The following is a 16,166-nucleotide window of genomic DNA, read 5'->3' on the forward strand; positions in this document are numbered from 1 at the left end:
GCGGATGAAGAAGTAGGGCGTTAGTAGCAGCGCTCCATGAGTATGCTGCAGTGCGGAGAGGATAGACTTGGCTTGGGTATATAATAAGCAGGAACATGAGGGGCTAGTGGCGGAGATATGAGCTAGTGACCTGCTTGACCAGCCCCAGAGTGTCATCAGAACTGCAGTTATACATTTTATTCTCCTTGTCTATCCCTAAAATGTAGAATATAGCAGTTAGAAAAGTCAATTACGATAAATTATATGAATTCTTGACGTGAGGGTGTAAATAAAATTGTCGCCCAACGTGGGGCTCGAACCCACGACCCTGAGATTAAGAGTCTCATGCTCTACCGACTGAGCTAGCCGGGCTTTACACAGGGAGCCTCAAAATGAGTGTGTACTCAATGTACTATAATGTTTTCTACCCCTGTTGATAAACTTGTACCCCATGTGCCACATATGGTCTGTGCCCCCACGTGAAAGTCTGCCTGCTGTGGCTGCTTACCTTGTGTAAACTTTAATAGGTATCACTACAGAGATTAACTGGCCCCTGTATTGTTTAAACCTCAAATTCACATTTTAATCCCCTGTATTGTTCTCACATGCAATCCTCCCTGCTTTGTTCACCTCTATTGTTCACACCCTAAACCCTGTACTGTTCACACCTCTGAACGTGCCCACATTGTTCGCTTCTCACACAAACTGCTGTAGGGGTATTAGCATTGTGTCTCTGACTGTGCCAAGTACAGTAATCATACCTCCCAACTGTCCCGTTTTTGCGGGACAGTCCCGATTTTGACTGCTCAACCCCCAGTCCCGGATTGTTACTGAAATGTCCAGACTTTCTTTTTGATCTCCTGCACTGAACAGCCAGAAAAAGATACAAAGTTTCTAACTTAATTGGCTTTTGCCAGAGAGCCTAGAATATGTGCCAGGTGAACTTGGATATTTTTTTAACAATTTAAGATAAGCACATAAGCAATTGTAACAATTTAAGATAAGCAAGTCTCTTGGAGAAACTGTGACTTGCAGATTAAAGGGCAATTCACCTTCATTAGCGAAACTGTAATAACACATAAAAATAGGGATGCACCGAATCCACAATTTTGGATTTGGCCGAACCCCCAAATCCTTCGCTAAAGATTCGGCCGAATACCGAACCGAATGCGAATCCTAATTTGCATATGCAAATTAGGGGTGGGAAGGGGAGAACATTTTTTACTTCCTTGTTTTGTGACAAAAAGTCAGGTGATTTCCCTCCCTGACCCTAATTTGCATATGCCAATTTCGGATTCGGTTCGGCCCGGCAGAAGGATTCGGTCGAATCCGAATCCTGCTGAAAAAGGCCGAATCCTGGCAGAATCACGAACCGAATCCTGGATTTGGTGCATCCCTACATAAAAAACACAGAAATGTGTTTCTTTCATAACCTGCCAAATTTTGTAAAATGGACATGGGGTGTGGCTACAAAAAGTGTGTTTAATCATGTGCTGGGGGGATTGTGTGTTATCCACAGGGGAGGAGGAGGCCATCTGTTTTTTAGTGTGCTACCACCATTACTGTGGACATGGTCTTAAAAGTTCTCGTGGTAACATGGTTGTGGATTAAAGTGGGTGTGGTTTTAAAACAGGGCATGGTCAACATTGACCATTATCGGTCCTGCACCATGTAGGTCAGAAAAGTCAGGTCCTCTGTACCACAGAAGTTGGACAGCACTACTCTATACAATAGTATGTGAGTGATAATTCACACTTTCAGACCAGGAAACAAGTGAACACAGGAAACTTGATGTCAAAAATCAATTTGTCAGATAAATTTATGTTGTGCTGTCATCTTGGTATAACAGTGTTTCTCTGCTTGTCCATAAATATAATTTTTGCCCCTCATTTAACACTGTTCAGTGTGTGGAACTATAGCTATCCCCAGCCTATAAAGCACCTGAATGTCATGTCAGCTACATAAACAAACAAACAGAGCCACCCATAAATACAGGCTTTGATAGCCCATGCATACAGTGACATCTGGCACCCAGTATACAAGGTAGGAACCTTAGTCTACACATGAATCTACCTCACCGGAGCACTCCTTGCTGTAACATTCATGACTTACGGACCCTGGTGCAAAATTTGCTCAAGGTCCCCCCAATTGTACCACCCCACATCCTACTTATTACCTGGCACAGCTCAGCAGCTCCCAATCTAAGCACTAATGCTGAAGGTCGCCCACTGTGCCCGATGGGTGGGGATTGAATCACATTCCTTGGTATATTCCTAATCACCTTCATACCCAGATTACTGCATTAGAGGGGACTTTATTTAATAGAATTTAAATTAAATATTTGTCTTTTGGCCCACCTTTAGACAAAGGTTGAAGCATTCAAAGGAGTTTGTATATTGTCACCAAGTCTTGAGTTCCTCTGGTTTCAAACCACTATCTGAAATGTGTTTGTATGTTCTCCTTGTGCTTGTGAGGGTTTCCTCCAGAAACTCTGGTTGCCAGACACTACGTGCAAGGAGTTTGTATGTTCACCCCATGCTTCTGTGGGATTCCTCCTGGTACTCTATAACTATATTTACCCCATGCTTGTGTGGGTTCCTTCAGGTACTCCAGTTTCCAACCACCATGTGCAAAGAATGTTTGGCTTGTGCTTGTGTGGGATTTTTCTGAGTACATCTAGCCTCCCTTTGTTGTTTATGTGAAAAGAGTGAGTGAAACATATTGAAAGGGAATCTAAGCCGATTAAATAAATTGCAAAGACAGTGCATAGACAGTTATAGTCACTTTGGGTCTTTGAACCACTTGTTGAGCTGAAGTCTGCTTATAAGTATAACATTTGTAGAATTATGCAAATATTGAACAAACCATTTAAAAAGAGAGAGAGTGGCAATTCAATTGAGAGACTTTATGATTAATGCTGACAGGGACAGCAGAATAAAGAGAACGCAAAGACAGGTATGTATTATAGCAAAGGAGAGCGGGTGAGAGATAACTACAAAAATTTGATCTGAGATCCATTACATAAAATTGATGCTTAAATGAGAGAAGGAGAAAAATATGCATTTTCAAATAAACATTTGCCATAGAGGCAGAGAAAAGCGACTGTTGGAAATTCAAACATAATCTAAAGGAGTTATAATTAGTTGCTTAATTTCTTTCTAAAGCTACTCAAAAAGTGCGTTTAAGAGCACAAAAGGGATAAACTAAAATAAACTTTTTTTTGTTGGCATTCATTCCCACAGTATCAACACAAGTAGAGAAGTTGTTGTTGATCTATAACTCACCTGACATATTAATGATTCCTGGATGCCAGTTAGTATAACTTAATTGAAGGATTTGAAGGCTGAAACTGAACTGAAGTATTTGGAGTTTCTATTAAAATGCTTGTGTGGCAGTGCTATTTTGCTAAAGATAGGACGGTTCTTAGTATTTAAAATAGCAATTTTCTATCTAGGATTACCCATTGACACATTTGGCTAGGAAAGTTTATGATTGGATCACAAGAAATGTAAAAAACTATTGCATCCCCAGTGTTTCTGAACCAATGTGGGTGTGGTTGGGCAGCATGCCACCGCCTAAAATCCTGCCGCCCTAGGCCCGGGCCTTGGTGGCCTTTCCACAAATCCAGTTTCCTGGGTATAGTTTTCCTGTAAACACATTCTAGGTATTACAATAAATAGCTACAAATTGCACAAAGCAGCTTTCTGCATTTAAAGTAAAGGAGAAAGAGGGACTGTAGCATTGATGCCTTGTTAAAATGAGCATTATTCTAAATTGTATATTTTCGAAAAAAAAGTCTTCATGTGAAGGGACCTTGCATTGTTTTTTTTGGTGAATTAACCTCTTCTGTCACTTTCTGTGTCTGAAATACATAGTTTGTGTTGACTCCTGCTGTCCTATTGTAAGGAACTAGGTAGGCACCAGGGAAAAACCCAGTGGGCCCCTCCACCCCAGACCTGCGTCGAGATTCAACAAACATGGCCACAAAAGGCAGCCTCAAGCAAGAGGAAGTACCTGGCTCAACGTGGAGGTACGTGGTTGGGATGGGGGTGTACCGGAGGAATTCATACCAGTGTGGGGGCCTCCGTGCCTGGAGTGGTGGGCACTTGTGGTGGTGTGTGGTGGGCCTGGACATGCCAGACCAATACTGCCTGCATTATACTCCTAGTGGGTAATTATGCCTGTGAGGCCCCTGAGGAAGCTCCAATGTGATGTACAGCCACCAATTAGGGTTGCAACCTGGCCGGTATGTTTGTTCCCAATGTTATTAATAAGGAAAAAAGATAAATATATAGGAAGGCCGGTATTTTTTTCTGGAAAAGGTGGCAACCCTACCACCAATGCATATCACTCCTGTCATCTGTTGCCACCCCCCATCACCCCCTACTTGTCATCCCCCTTCACTTGTCGCTTTTCTTTTGGGGGGAAATTAATGGTGGGGGACTGATAAAAAAATTTAAAAAAAAAAGTGTTTGGAGAGAGAGAGTGTGTGGGAACAGCAGTGCAATACTCAGGTTTATTCCCACACTCCAAAAACATGCAGGCAGGTTAATTAGATCCAGATATAACATTGACCCAGGTGTGTTTGAATGTGCTAGATTGCAAACTCCAGTGGGGCAGGGAATAAGGTGAAATAATCTCTATAAAAGGTTACTTAATAAACATATCAGCACTACGTAGTAAAGTCTAATAACATTTTAATCTACTCTCAGGTTCCAACTGGGATTACAGTAGCCATATAGCGCTCTACCAATGAATACAAATTAGAATACACCCCAACTGGCCGGTTAGCTCAGTTGGTTAGAGCGTGGTGCTAATAACGCCAAGGTCGCGGGTTCGATCCCCGTACGGGCCACAAATGTTTTAATTCTCCTCCACTATAAACTACCTGTTTTTTCAATTTTTTTTTTTAATCCAAACGTTGCTAACTGTACAGTTGCCCGCCGGTAATAATCAATCTGCGGTATTCAAACTGTAATATTGCAAATTACTCCTCACTGGTGAATCAGAGTCGGCTCCCTTGTTTATCCTGACTAGCACAAGTTACCATGTGACAGCTACAGCCTACAGACAATCTAGACTTCTAGCGCCCTCCCATGCAGTACCACCAGTGACGCAAAACGCTCAGCGCGAAATGTTCCTGTTCCGCCACCGTACATCCCGTCGCCGTGACCTTCTTTCTATTTCCGCTTTCCCGCCAGCGAGTTTTCAGCGAGGGATATTCGCTGGGTTAGTTTTGGAAGCATGGAAAGTATGGCGGATCAGCAGCACTACTCTATTGCGACGGAGTTAGCGCCTGGTCCTGAGGAAGAGTGTGGATACTTGCATGTTCAGCTGGGCAGTGAAGTCGTAGCAGAGAAATCCCTTACTCAGTGCTTCACAGATGAAGTTGTTGGCGATATGACGCAGGCGGCAGAGGTGTACTACTTGCAACCCGACGGGAGTCTGCTACAAGGAAGTGAGATAGTCAAGGACGCTGCGCTAGTCCGCTCTTCTCTTAACATCACTAAGGGGAGCCCCACGATAAAAGACGCGGCTCGCCAGCTTCAGACTGCAGCCCAGCATGTTGCTCTTGGGGAACTCAACCAAAGCTCTCTGCCACGCCAGGTAATCACAGTGGCTGAAATCTGAAGTATATCCAGCACAATTCTGTAATTGTCCATACATTTTTTTTATTTTAATCAGGTTACTTGAAGACCAAATCTACATGTAGGTGATTCTACTGTTTAGTCAGACTTGCAATAGTTTCTATTAAATAGCCCTTTGCTTAGTTCAAAATGCAGAGATTTTTTACTAATTTCTCCTTTTTCTAATGTTTAAAAGTTCTAATGCCCACCCCTTAAGGGATGAATAGAGAATACTAGAGACCTTTAGTTCCATGCAGATTTTTTAAATGTGGCAGATAAAGAAGTTTCTAATTGTGTGAAAAAACAAACAAACAAATATCTATATATATATATATATATATATATATCTATATCTATATATATATATTTCCACCTCTTAAGTGCAATTTAATTGTAATGTTATTACCTGTTGTGTGCTAATTTGGTTTTTAATATTTCTGTTCAGTTGCTGAAATCAATTCAACTTGAAATGCCAAGTGTTCAACAACTGAAGACCGCAGACCAAGCTGTTGATCAGGAAACACAGATTCAAGTGAATTTGCACTCACAGAACTCAAATTTGCGAGTGTTTCAACTAAAGACAAGGGCTGAACATGGAGAAATAAAACATGGGTTAGATTCTGCTATCCAAATTCTTGTTCAGCAGCCGCACTTCTCAGAAACTCTTAAAGCTAAGGACACTAATAAGGACACTAATAAGAAAACCGTAAATCCTGTGACCTTACTGAAAAGCCAGAATTATTCTGTTTCAGTAGCAAAGAATATGAGTAAAAAAAAGGTGTCTTGCAATCCCGAGAAGCTACAGAAGAAAGACAAGTGCAAAAAGTCAAAAATAAAAACCCGTTCTGGTCGCATTTCACGACCTCCTATGCACAAAGCAAAAGATTACAAGTTTATTAAGACTGGGACTTTGGCACACAGCAGTCCTTCAGATTCTGATGATTATTCAGAACTTAGTGGAGAAGATGAAGACCGTAAAACAGAGCATGTATCTTTTGCCTCCCAGAGTTTTACAGTAAAACATACATTGTTTCAGTGTGAAACATGTGAAAAGTCTTACATGGGAAAAGGAGGATTATTACGGCACTACAGACTTTATCCTTTTCATGGGCAGATGCAGTCCTCAGAAATAAATGTTTCCATGGTAAGGCACAGGAGCGATGGTATCTCTAACACATCATTAATTACATTTACTGTGATCGCTGTAAATTGGTAAAGGCAAACTGAGGATAGCATAAAAATGCATAATTGGAGGTTACCTTCACTGAAAACCGCATGTCAAAATGATCATTAGAGCCAGAGATATAGGCAACTGAATTTGTACAAGTTCTAGCATTTTCTCATTTTCATAATGTGTTGACAGCCTCATTAGCCAATAGAGAGATTTGGAAGTTGAAAGGGTGGGGCTAAGTTTGAATTTCAAAGGCCTGTATAGGCTATGGGCACACAAGCTGTTGTCAGTCTGCATATTTTTACAGGCTGAGAGAAGCAGATCTGCTCAGTGCCCCCGCTCAATTGATTTAAATTTGATCAGCTTGTGTGCGGTCACACACAGGCTAAGGTCAACCCAAATACTGACCTCCACTTCAGCTCCGCTGTGTGTGACTGCACACAGGCTGATTGGATTCAAATTAGGGATGCACCGAATCCACTATTTTGGATTCGGCCGAACCCCCGAATCCTTGCTAAAGTTTTGGCCGAACCGCATGCAAATTAGTGGTGGGAACAGGAACACATTTTTTACTTTTTTGTTTTGTGACAAAAAGTCACGCAATTTCCCCCACCCCTAATTTGCATATGTAAATTCGGTTTGGCTAGGCAGAAGGATTTGGCTGAATCCTGCTGAAAAAGGCTGAATCCCGAACCGAATCCTGGATTCAGTACATCCCTAATTCAAATCAATGGAGCAGGGGCACTAAGCAGATCTGCTTCTTACAGCCTGCAAAATTACTCCGCTGACAACAGCCAGAATCTTCAGCCTTTGTGCCCATAGCCTTAGATCTACTGGTTATTTTGATATGCACCTTTGACCAAAGATAACCTCTGATCATTTATTTTTCCATCCTACGCTCGGTTTGCATTGACCAGGTTGGTGACAGGGTGTTTGAATGAGAAGGCCAGATGTCAGTAAGGGAGGTTTGATTTTTCATAAGTTTAAACTAAAGTTTAAAGTTCAGTCTTTCACCACCTCATGTCTTCTTGGTTTACTCTGGGAAAGGTTTTAATTTAATTCATTAGCTGAAACATTTGTGGCCCTGCTGAGCATAATTCCAGTGTTTCATTATGGAGGTTGCTTACCTTCAAGTTAGTATGTTCTAGAATGGCCTATTCTAAAACTGTTTTCAATTGGTCATCATTTTTAGTTTTTTTTACAACTGCCTTCTGCATCTTTCCAGCTTTGAAATGGCAGCCAAAAACCGCTTGCTTTGTGAGGCTGCAATGTAGTTGTACCAGTCTTTCATGCAAACCTTTGCCAGTTTGATAGGGTAAATTAGACACTAGTAACCAGATAGCTGCTGGAATTACAAACTTGAATGCTGCTTCACAAAAAACTAAATAAAAAAACCCCAAAAACAATAATTGCAAATTGTCCCAATATGCACCAATTAGACACAAGAAGGCGAGCACTCATCCCAATTTTTGCCAGGAAACAATCAGACTCCCTGTGCTGTCACGTGAACACGCCTCCGGAACCACACTGAAAATTGTATCAATTAGTAACTTTTTCACGGAGCACCCTGTGCAGTGTCAGGTCTTAAACGTTAGAGTTTAGTGATGAATTGGTTACAAATTGTCCCTATATAACTGGCAACGTTATATTAAGTTAATTTGTTTCGGTTTGTTAGTAATACACCACACTGTTGAGTACATCCCATTAGAATAAGCCTTTTGCTTTCTACATAGTGTAGTTGAATAGAGAATGTAACATATTTCTTCCTTTATTTAGCCACCTGGGAATGAAGCTGAGAAGAGATTGTTTGACACTCAGAAGTCAAAACCAAGTCATTTATCAAAGGGACCAGTAAGCCGAGGGCGACCGCGAAGAACAGGAAGATGTGCAGCACGACTTGGACGCCCAAAAAAATCCCTAAATAGTATATCTTCATATTCTGATATACAGTTAAAAACAGCTAAATTTAAAGAGGTTCGTAGAAAGCCTTTGTTACTATATTTTAGATGTTCTAGGACAATATATTTTGCTGTTTTCTGTAAAAAAAAAAAATGTTTCACTTAAGTAGAAGCTACATGTTCCATTGGGATGCACAGTTTGGATATGGATAGCCAGTTTAATCTGGCCACTAACTTTTAGTAATGCATACTTTTCAAAGAGCAAACTGTTAGCAATTATAAATTTCTAGTCTGTTTCTTTAAAGGAGGAACAAACCCTTGATAAAAAAAACCCTACCCCCTACTACTATACACACACCCCTCCTTCCTCCCCCCAGACACTTTTATGGCAAAATGATAAATACCATGCAAAGACAACAGTATGATAGATGTAAAAAAAAGGTTTTATATTTGGTGTCAGTATTTAACTAGCACAAGGCTTAATATGCAGTGCAGTCAGGGTTACAGAGCAGCTCAGGTTGATTTGAAATTCACTGCATTGGGTGAGCTATTAGCAGATCAGCATCACTCTGTTCCTCTAGTATAATCTAATAAGAATAGGCTCTTCGTTTACTAGTATATTCCATTTCATACATTTGAGACATATGTTTGATGAAATACAGCCTTCTGTAAAATAGCAAGTTTATATCAACAGTTGCTAATGTCTGTGACCTTCCTTTGTTTCTTTTTAGTTTCTCCAGCAGTATGAAGAAGGAGATTTAAAGGAACTGGTTCTACCATGTCTCACAAAATTTGTCAGTGTATATGATTTTTTGCTCTCAAAGGTTAGTATTCTTTAATTAAAACATTAAAATGACACGAGATTCACAAATGAACATGTACATTTATAATTGGACAGAACAGTGGTAACAGTGATGTTAGTACTTTCCATTTCCATTACTGCATATGCAGTTACAAAAGAAAAGTTGTGGAGCTTTTTTATTTTTAAAGTTTTGGAACCTGTATTGACCTGTAGCCCTCCCTTCCAGGCTGTGGTTTCTGATTACCCACTATGCATATTACACATGCGTAAAAGCGTGCATGCTTAGTATGCAGTTTAGAAATTTTATCAATATGAAATGTTGGCATGCTGAGATGAATGTAAGTGATGGATTTCAGGCCTAGATTCTAATAAATCCACAAGGTTATTTACATTTTTTTTCTGGTACAGGTATGGGATCCGTTATCCGGAAACCCATTATGCAGACTCCCATACACTTCATTTTATCCAAATAATCCACATTTTTAAAAAAATTCTCTGTATTAATAAAACATTACTTTGTACTTGATCCAAACTTAAATATAATGAATTCTTATTGGAAGCAAAACCAGCCTATTGGGTTTATTTAATATTTATATGATTTTATAGTATGGTTTTATAGTAGTAGGTAGGAATTTGTGGACAACAGGTCCCATACCTGTACAATGAAGCAGATTTCCTGGTTTTCATTGCCTTATTTATCTCCTCAAATGTCTGCAGGCATATTTCACCTGATGCATACATACAGCTGCCAGTTTAGTCTCGCCTTACTAAAATATATACCGTATATATTTTGTGAAGACTGCCTCCCTTTAAGAGACATGTTGCCCACTTGATTTTGAAAAAAATGGTCTATGACTGAAAGATAGAAAGCAAGGATTCATTGAGTCTCAGTAACTGTATAAAATTAAATATGTACTTTTTAGCTGGTGCAATATAATGCCAAAGGTTCTTGAATTCTATAAATACTATATTCAGTTTATCTTGACAGACAAAGCCATGTGTCAGCTTTTACTCAGTAATGTACAAATATATTACAGCTTTCTGTATAACCTATGCATATATACAGTCATATGAAAAAGTAAGTACACCACATAAAAGTTTGTCAACATGTGGAAATATCTGTATGTTGTACAAAATCACAAATTGGCATGGGATGAACTTTTTTATGTGACTGTACAGGTATGGAACCTTTTATCCAGAATGATTGGGACCTGGGGTCTTCCGGATAATGGATCTTTCTGTAATTTAGATCTCCATATTTTGTTTACTAGAAAATCACGTAAACATTAAATAAACCGAATAGTGTGCCAAAACTGTATTGGTATTAGTAATTCAGACCAGGCAAGGCTCTTTGAATGATGTTATTTCTATATTAGATGAAACATAACTCCTTAAAGTGATACTGACACTAAAAAATGAATTTTAGCATATGAATTTACATTGATTGTTACCTATAGGTCATGTTGATCATTTTTTTGCTGAGAGGTTTGTTTTTGTATATAATTGTTAGTTGAAGTTCCTAAGCCTGACTCTCTGACACTCTGACTTTGCCAACCTGATTGTCCCATCTCAGCCTGTTAGTTACAGTTTCTAATGCTAACGGACTCCTGCTGCACAAATATGGCAGCCCCCTCATACAGGAACATGGGGGATCAGGCAGGTAATGTAAAAGCATCATGCAAATACTTTATGGCAAAGTTAGAAGTAGCTTGCAAAGCCAATATTATAATAGATGTAAAAAAAAAAGTTTAGTTTCAGGTGTCAGTATCTCTTTAATGTACTTCCTGAACAATGGAATCAAATACCTCAAATTAATAACTTTTAGTAACAGTCTTAATCAAATCAGCATTGACACAAGTTTAATAGTAAATCCAATTGCTTCAGTTAAGTCTCTACCTTCAATCCTTAAGCCAGACAGACTGTCAGCAGAGTTATAGTTCCACAATGAATAGAAAAAGGGGGGTGGAAGACGCACAGTCAAAATCACAAATGTGAGGTGCTCCCCATCAGAGTCCCCAAATGTAAATGGTCAAAATAAAAAAAAGGAGGATTGCATACTCTTATCTCACAAAAATATACAGTTTTATTTACATCAATAAAGTTAACATAAAATAATTAGCCCTATGCATTTTGACCATCACGTGGTCTTCGTAAGGACAAAAGCAATAAAGAACACAACCTCTGTGCTTGTGTTGATATTGAGGGAGTGAATGTCCGTAAATAAATGTATTCCTCTGTTCATTTCAGCTTATTCCTTTGGTTCTCATAAAACCTCTTTTTGGAGTAGGTTTAGACAGAAATTATGTGAAAAATGATATTTCCTTTAGATTGTGTTTGAATTTTAACAGTCACTTTGGAGACCTCGCCAAACGAGTGGATTTTATAGTCTATGGCAACCTTTACCTCCAGTAGAACAAAAACCAAGAGGCGAGATGGAGAACACCCAGTGCCAATGACACCTGTTAACCCTTACAGGATGAACTTCATTTTTTAATGTGACTATACTAGAATGTACTGTTTTGTTTGAAAATAACCCAATTGTATGAAATAATTTGTCTTTGGTTATTTTAAATGATTCATTGCTAATTGAATGATGCTTCCCTTTGTAATTTACATTTTCATTTGTTCTGAAGGTTGAAGATGATCAACCAGGCAAGTCCTCTTTCCCATTCATCTATAAAGAATTTGAGCAATTGCACTCCATGGTTAAACTCCTAGCTCAGGAGTATGTCGCTAACACTCTTGAGAGTGCTGAAGTACCCCTTGAAATCAAAGATTATAAGGTGAGACAAAGATTATTGAAACAAGAATTCTGTTTTATCATACCTTCCGATTGTCCTTAAGTAAAATATTCTGTAATTGGGGCGTATAGCAATGTGGGCATGGTTTAATGTTGATCAGTGGTGTGTCTGTGTGTGTGTGTAACTGGGCATGACCATGGTGGATATGGCCAGAATCATCCCAATTTTTTTATTTTAAAATAAAGGTATATAGAAATAGTGATGCTCTGGGTTTATCATGTGTTATTGTAATTGCATTTCTATAGTAAAACTGCCCATTATAAGTTCAAAAACCTTAAGTTTTAGCATAATTTATTGCGTTTATTTTGAGGTGGCTGAATCATTAGGTATTAAAGGAGACATAACTGGAAAATATCCTTCCACTGATTTAACATCTGAAAGTAAGACTCGTTCTGAAACTAAACAAAAACACAAGCCAGAGGTATGAGCCAATTAAGACACTAATTGTAAATGCCTAATCTGTTTTTGGCATACCCTCACAAGCGTTTTCTTTTACTTTTTCTCCTGGGCAGTGCTCAGATGAAGAGATGCTCCCCCCAGCGAAGATTCCAAGAATGGAAGGAAATGTCAATGAATCCATGAATGAAGGTGGAATTGGCGAAAAGTTTTCCAGTATAACTGATGCAAATGGTATTTTCTTTTATCATATCTGTAATCTATGCTCATGAAGGTAAAAACAATGCTACAGAATAAGGAGCCAATTTAAAAAAATAAAAAATCCCACAAAATGTAAAAAATAACTATGAAGACTAGCAGCAAACTCGTACTAGACTTATACATGAGCTTAGGTAACATTTTAGCTAGCCTTCTCACTCTCTGTAGAACAGTTTTGATTGCTTTCCTATGTTTGTGGTACTGTTGCTACTATCAGCCTTATAACTGTCTGCTTCATTGTTCTTCAGTGGGAGCTGCAGTTCAGTCAGATTGTGCAATTTTACAGTGCGCCAAAAAGCAAAACACACCATCTGCATCTAACAAGCTTAATTAACAGGCTACCTTCTTATTATTGTGGAGATAAGTGTTGTAATAGCTGGTAATGAGAGTAAGATATCCTTGAGACAGCTAAAAATTTGATGTATTTAAGAACAAAATGTAAATTCTGATTATTATGTAAAACAGTGTACAATATACATAAAATGTGAGTACATTATTGATAAAATATATAATTTATGCTTGTTTTGTACTTTTAAAAACATCTAGGTAAGTGCTGCCACCCTGATTCTACAGCCATGCCTTCATCTGATTACTGGATTAAAGCAGTCTCACCAGATACTTCAGAGTCCAGCCTTAAATCTCAGGTAAACTGCAGTTTGCAGGAAATCGTAAAAGATGCTGTGGGCACACATATTAATGATTTTGAAGATCCTGTTTCATCTAAGGATAGTGGAAACAGTCTTATAGACCCTGGACTGTCTGAATGCTTCCTCTCAAATGTAACCCACACATCAATTTTGGATCTGGCAGTCTGTGAGCAGGATAAATCTGGGCTTTTATTTCATGGCGAAGTGCATACTGACCCTGTGAACAATCCAGTGACTACTGAGGCAATAACAAGTGAAGAAACAGTTTGCTTAAATGAATCTGAAACTGAAATGCTCGAGGCCTTCCAAGATGAACATGCAGCTCAACTTTTGCAGACAAATATTATAAACATTCAAGCCTCTTGTATAGATGGAAAATGTACTGTAGAACATGACAATGCTGACCAGAGTGGTATGAGTTTAACCTGTGGTGCAGATGCGATTGTCTTGCCTGAGCAGACCATTCCACCTAATACAGAAGGAGTTGACCTATCTAATTACGAATATCAGGCAGAGAGCATCATACTAACAAATACAGGTACAACCACCATGCACATCGAACCCATTGATACAATGTTACAGATGGAGACAAACTGATTTTTCTGGTTTTTATATAAATGTAAGCTATGGGAATTCCTATAGATTTACACTGGAAATGTATAATTTATTTGTAAAATGCCTATATCAGAGTTTTTTGTTTTTTTTTTTGTTTATACAAAGTTTAATCTTTCTAAATAACAATTTGCACTAAATGATGTTGTTAAACTTAAAGGTTGGCTTCGATTTTTGCAGCCCCTTAGACTCATACAGCAGGCTGAAAGGCATAACTATCCATCCGGTGTTTTGTTTGGAGCCATTTAAGCCTGCAGTGCAGTGTGAACATGCTCTGTTCAAGCCAGCCCCTCTCCCTGCATTTTAGGTCACTGCATTTCTATTGTGTTAAATACCCTGTTGCTACTTTATCTTTGTAAGCAAAGCCCAGGATTAATTTGCTTCCTGGGTGCAACACATGACATGAAGTAGTAATTTGCTCACATTAGACAAGCTGAGAGTGTGGTCCATTATACTGCATTTATGTTGTACATATATCCCATCCAGTCTCAATCACATCAGTCTGCATTTATTTCACTTGGTAAAACCCATTCACACACACAATGGACTGAACCCATGCCCCGATAACTTGCAGTTCTGTAAGTTTTTACATTGTTCATGTAAATATTCAAAGAAATTCACAAATTTGAAGAAGCTTTAGTCTGGATTTTAAAACTGTTCCAAAGGACTAACCAGTTAATGACCTTAGTGTTCTTTAGCCTCTCGACATTCTGTTAATATGTATACTTCTGAAAGCACAAGTACTTAAGAACAACACTTTTTACACTGGCAGTTTTTTGGAAATTGTACCCTTACAATAAAGTGCAAACACACCTGCTGTCCTATGGAATGAAAATTGGTTTGGAGTTCTATGTGTATACAGGCCATTGGCAAGACACGCTAGTTGCAGAACATGTTTTGTGGAAAGCTTTTTGATTCGTTTTAGTAGAATGAATATTGTATCTGTCTAAATATATTCAAATTTCAAGCTACCTTCTGTATCACAAACAAGTTGAGCAGCCACTGTCTACATTTTATTCTGCTACTTACACGCTTTCCTACTCCTCTGTTCCATTCTGCAAAATGTTATTCAATATTAAATGTTTTTCAGTTGTTTGACTCCACAGTCTCTGTTCATGAAAATAGGTATTGCTTCCTATAATAAGGCCTGGTTTTCTGTACTAGTAAACTACAAAATTACTTTGATTATATAGGGGTTTATTACTGGACAAAGTTCTGACACAGCAAGAACATTCACCCAAAGGGGACTTGTAATATCTAAAACAGATATGGAGCAAATTTGCAATATGGCAGTAACCCATGGCACCAAATTAAATTTTTATGACTGGTTGCTGCAAATGTGCCCATTGCTAATAAATCGGCCTGTAGCTGGAGGTTCTTAAAGGAACAGTAACATCAAAAAAATTAAAATATCATGTAGTGTTGCCCTGCACTGGTAAAACTGATGTTTGCTTCAGAAACACTACTATAGTTCATTTATACAAGCTACTCTGTAGAAATTGAAAAAAAAAAAGAGTAGTGGATAACAGATAACACCATACTACTTGAGTTGTAGTATTTCTGGTCAGGGGATCTCTGAGGCAGCGCACAGACCATCACAAAATGGTGGTTCAAGGCAAGAGATGTAAAAGGCCAATATTATTAACATGTATTTATATAGCGCTAACATATTGCATAGCACTGTAAAGTAAATGTGATTATACAACTAAATCACATGAATTATATACATAGAACATATGGAGTTACATACATCACAATCAATACCGGTACAAAAGGTGAGGAAGGAAGGCCCTATGCAAAAGAGCTTACACTCTAAAGGGAAGGGAGAAATACACAAGGTGTGGGAGTGGGCAACATTGAATTTAAGTGGGTGAGAAATGTGGTATTGTATGCGGAGTTGCATTTGGTAGTTAAGCAGAGTGAGGGTAAGCTTCTCGAAATAATTGCGTTTTAAAAGATTTCTTGAAAGCAGAAA

General features: G+C 38.6%; 1 protein-coding gene and 2 non-coding genes across 4 annotated transcripts; 2 read left to right on the forward strand and 1 right to left on the reverse strand.

The window, feature by feature from the left end:
- Positions 1-278: 278 nt before the first annotated feature.
- Positions 279-351, reverse strand: trnak-cuu. The gene has a single exon. It is a non-coding gene; the product is annotated as a tRNA-Lys (tRNA).
- Positions 352-4,760: 4,409 nt separating this feature from the next.
- trnai-aau lies at positions 4,761-4,834 on the forward strand. Its single transcript has one exon. It is a non-coding gene; the product is annotated as a tRNA-Ile (tRNA).
- A 243-nt stretch (positions 4,835-5,077) lies between these two features.
- znf839.L (zinc finger protein 839 L homeolog) lies at positions 5,078-15,283 on the forward strand. 2 transcript variants are annotated; one of them, XM_018230569.2, is made up of 8 exons: positions 5,080-5,586; positions 6,052-6,750; positions 8,554-8,751; positions 9,407-9,499; positions 12,111-12,260; positions 12,589-12,699; positions 12,791-12,908; positions 13,479-15,283. In XM_018230569.2, exons 1-8 carry the CDS (start codon positions 5,224-5,226, stop codon positions 14,174-14,176), a joined length of 2,430 nt encoding a protein of 809 aa, XP_018086058.1. In that variant the 5' UTR covers positions 5,080-5,223; the 3' UTR covers positions 14,177-15,283. The 2 variants fall into 2 exon arrangements, with proteins under 2 accessions (XP_018086059.1, XP_018086058.1); XM_018230570.2 differs by lacking the exon at positions 12,589-12,699 and having other exon boundaries at positions 5,078-5,586.
- Positions 15,284-16,166: the final 883 nt, after the last annotated feature.

This window comes from Xenopus laevis, chromosome 8L, assembly GCF_017654675.1.
Source record: "Xenopus laevis strain J_2021 chromosome 8L, Xenopus_laevis_v10.1, whole genome shotgun sequence".
NCBI lineage: Eukaryota > Metazoa > Chordata > Amphibia > Anura > Pipidae > Xenopus > Xenopus laevis.

What these genes read in the sequence shown, in the direction of transcription:
- znf839.L (XM_018230569.2), top strand. Translation starts at nt 5,224, where the DNA reads ATGGAAAGTATGGCGGATCAGCAGCACTACTCTATTGCGACGGAGTTA. An exon ending in AAAGCTCTCTGCCACGCCAG is followed by an intron (nt 5,587 to 6,051) that starts GTAATCACAGTG and finishes ATTTCTGTTCAG; the next exon opens with TTGCTGAAATCAATTCAACT. An exon ending in TTGAAATCAAAGATTATAAG is followed by an intron (nt 12,261 to 12,588) that starts GTGAGACAAAGA and finishes GTTTATTTTGAG; the next exon opens with GTGGCTGAATCATTAGGTAT.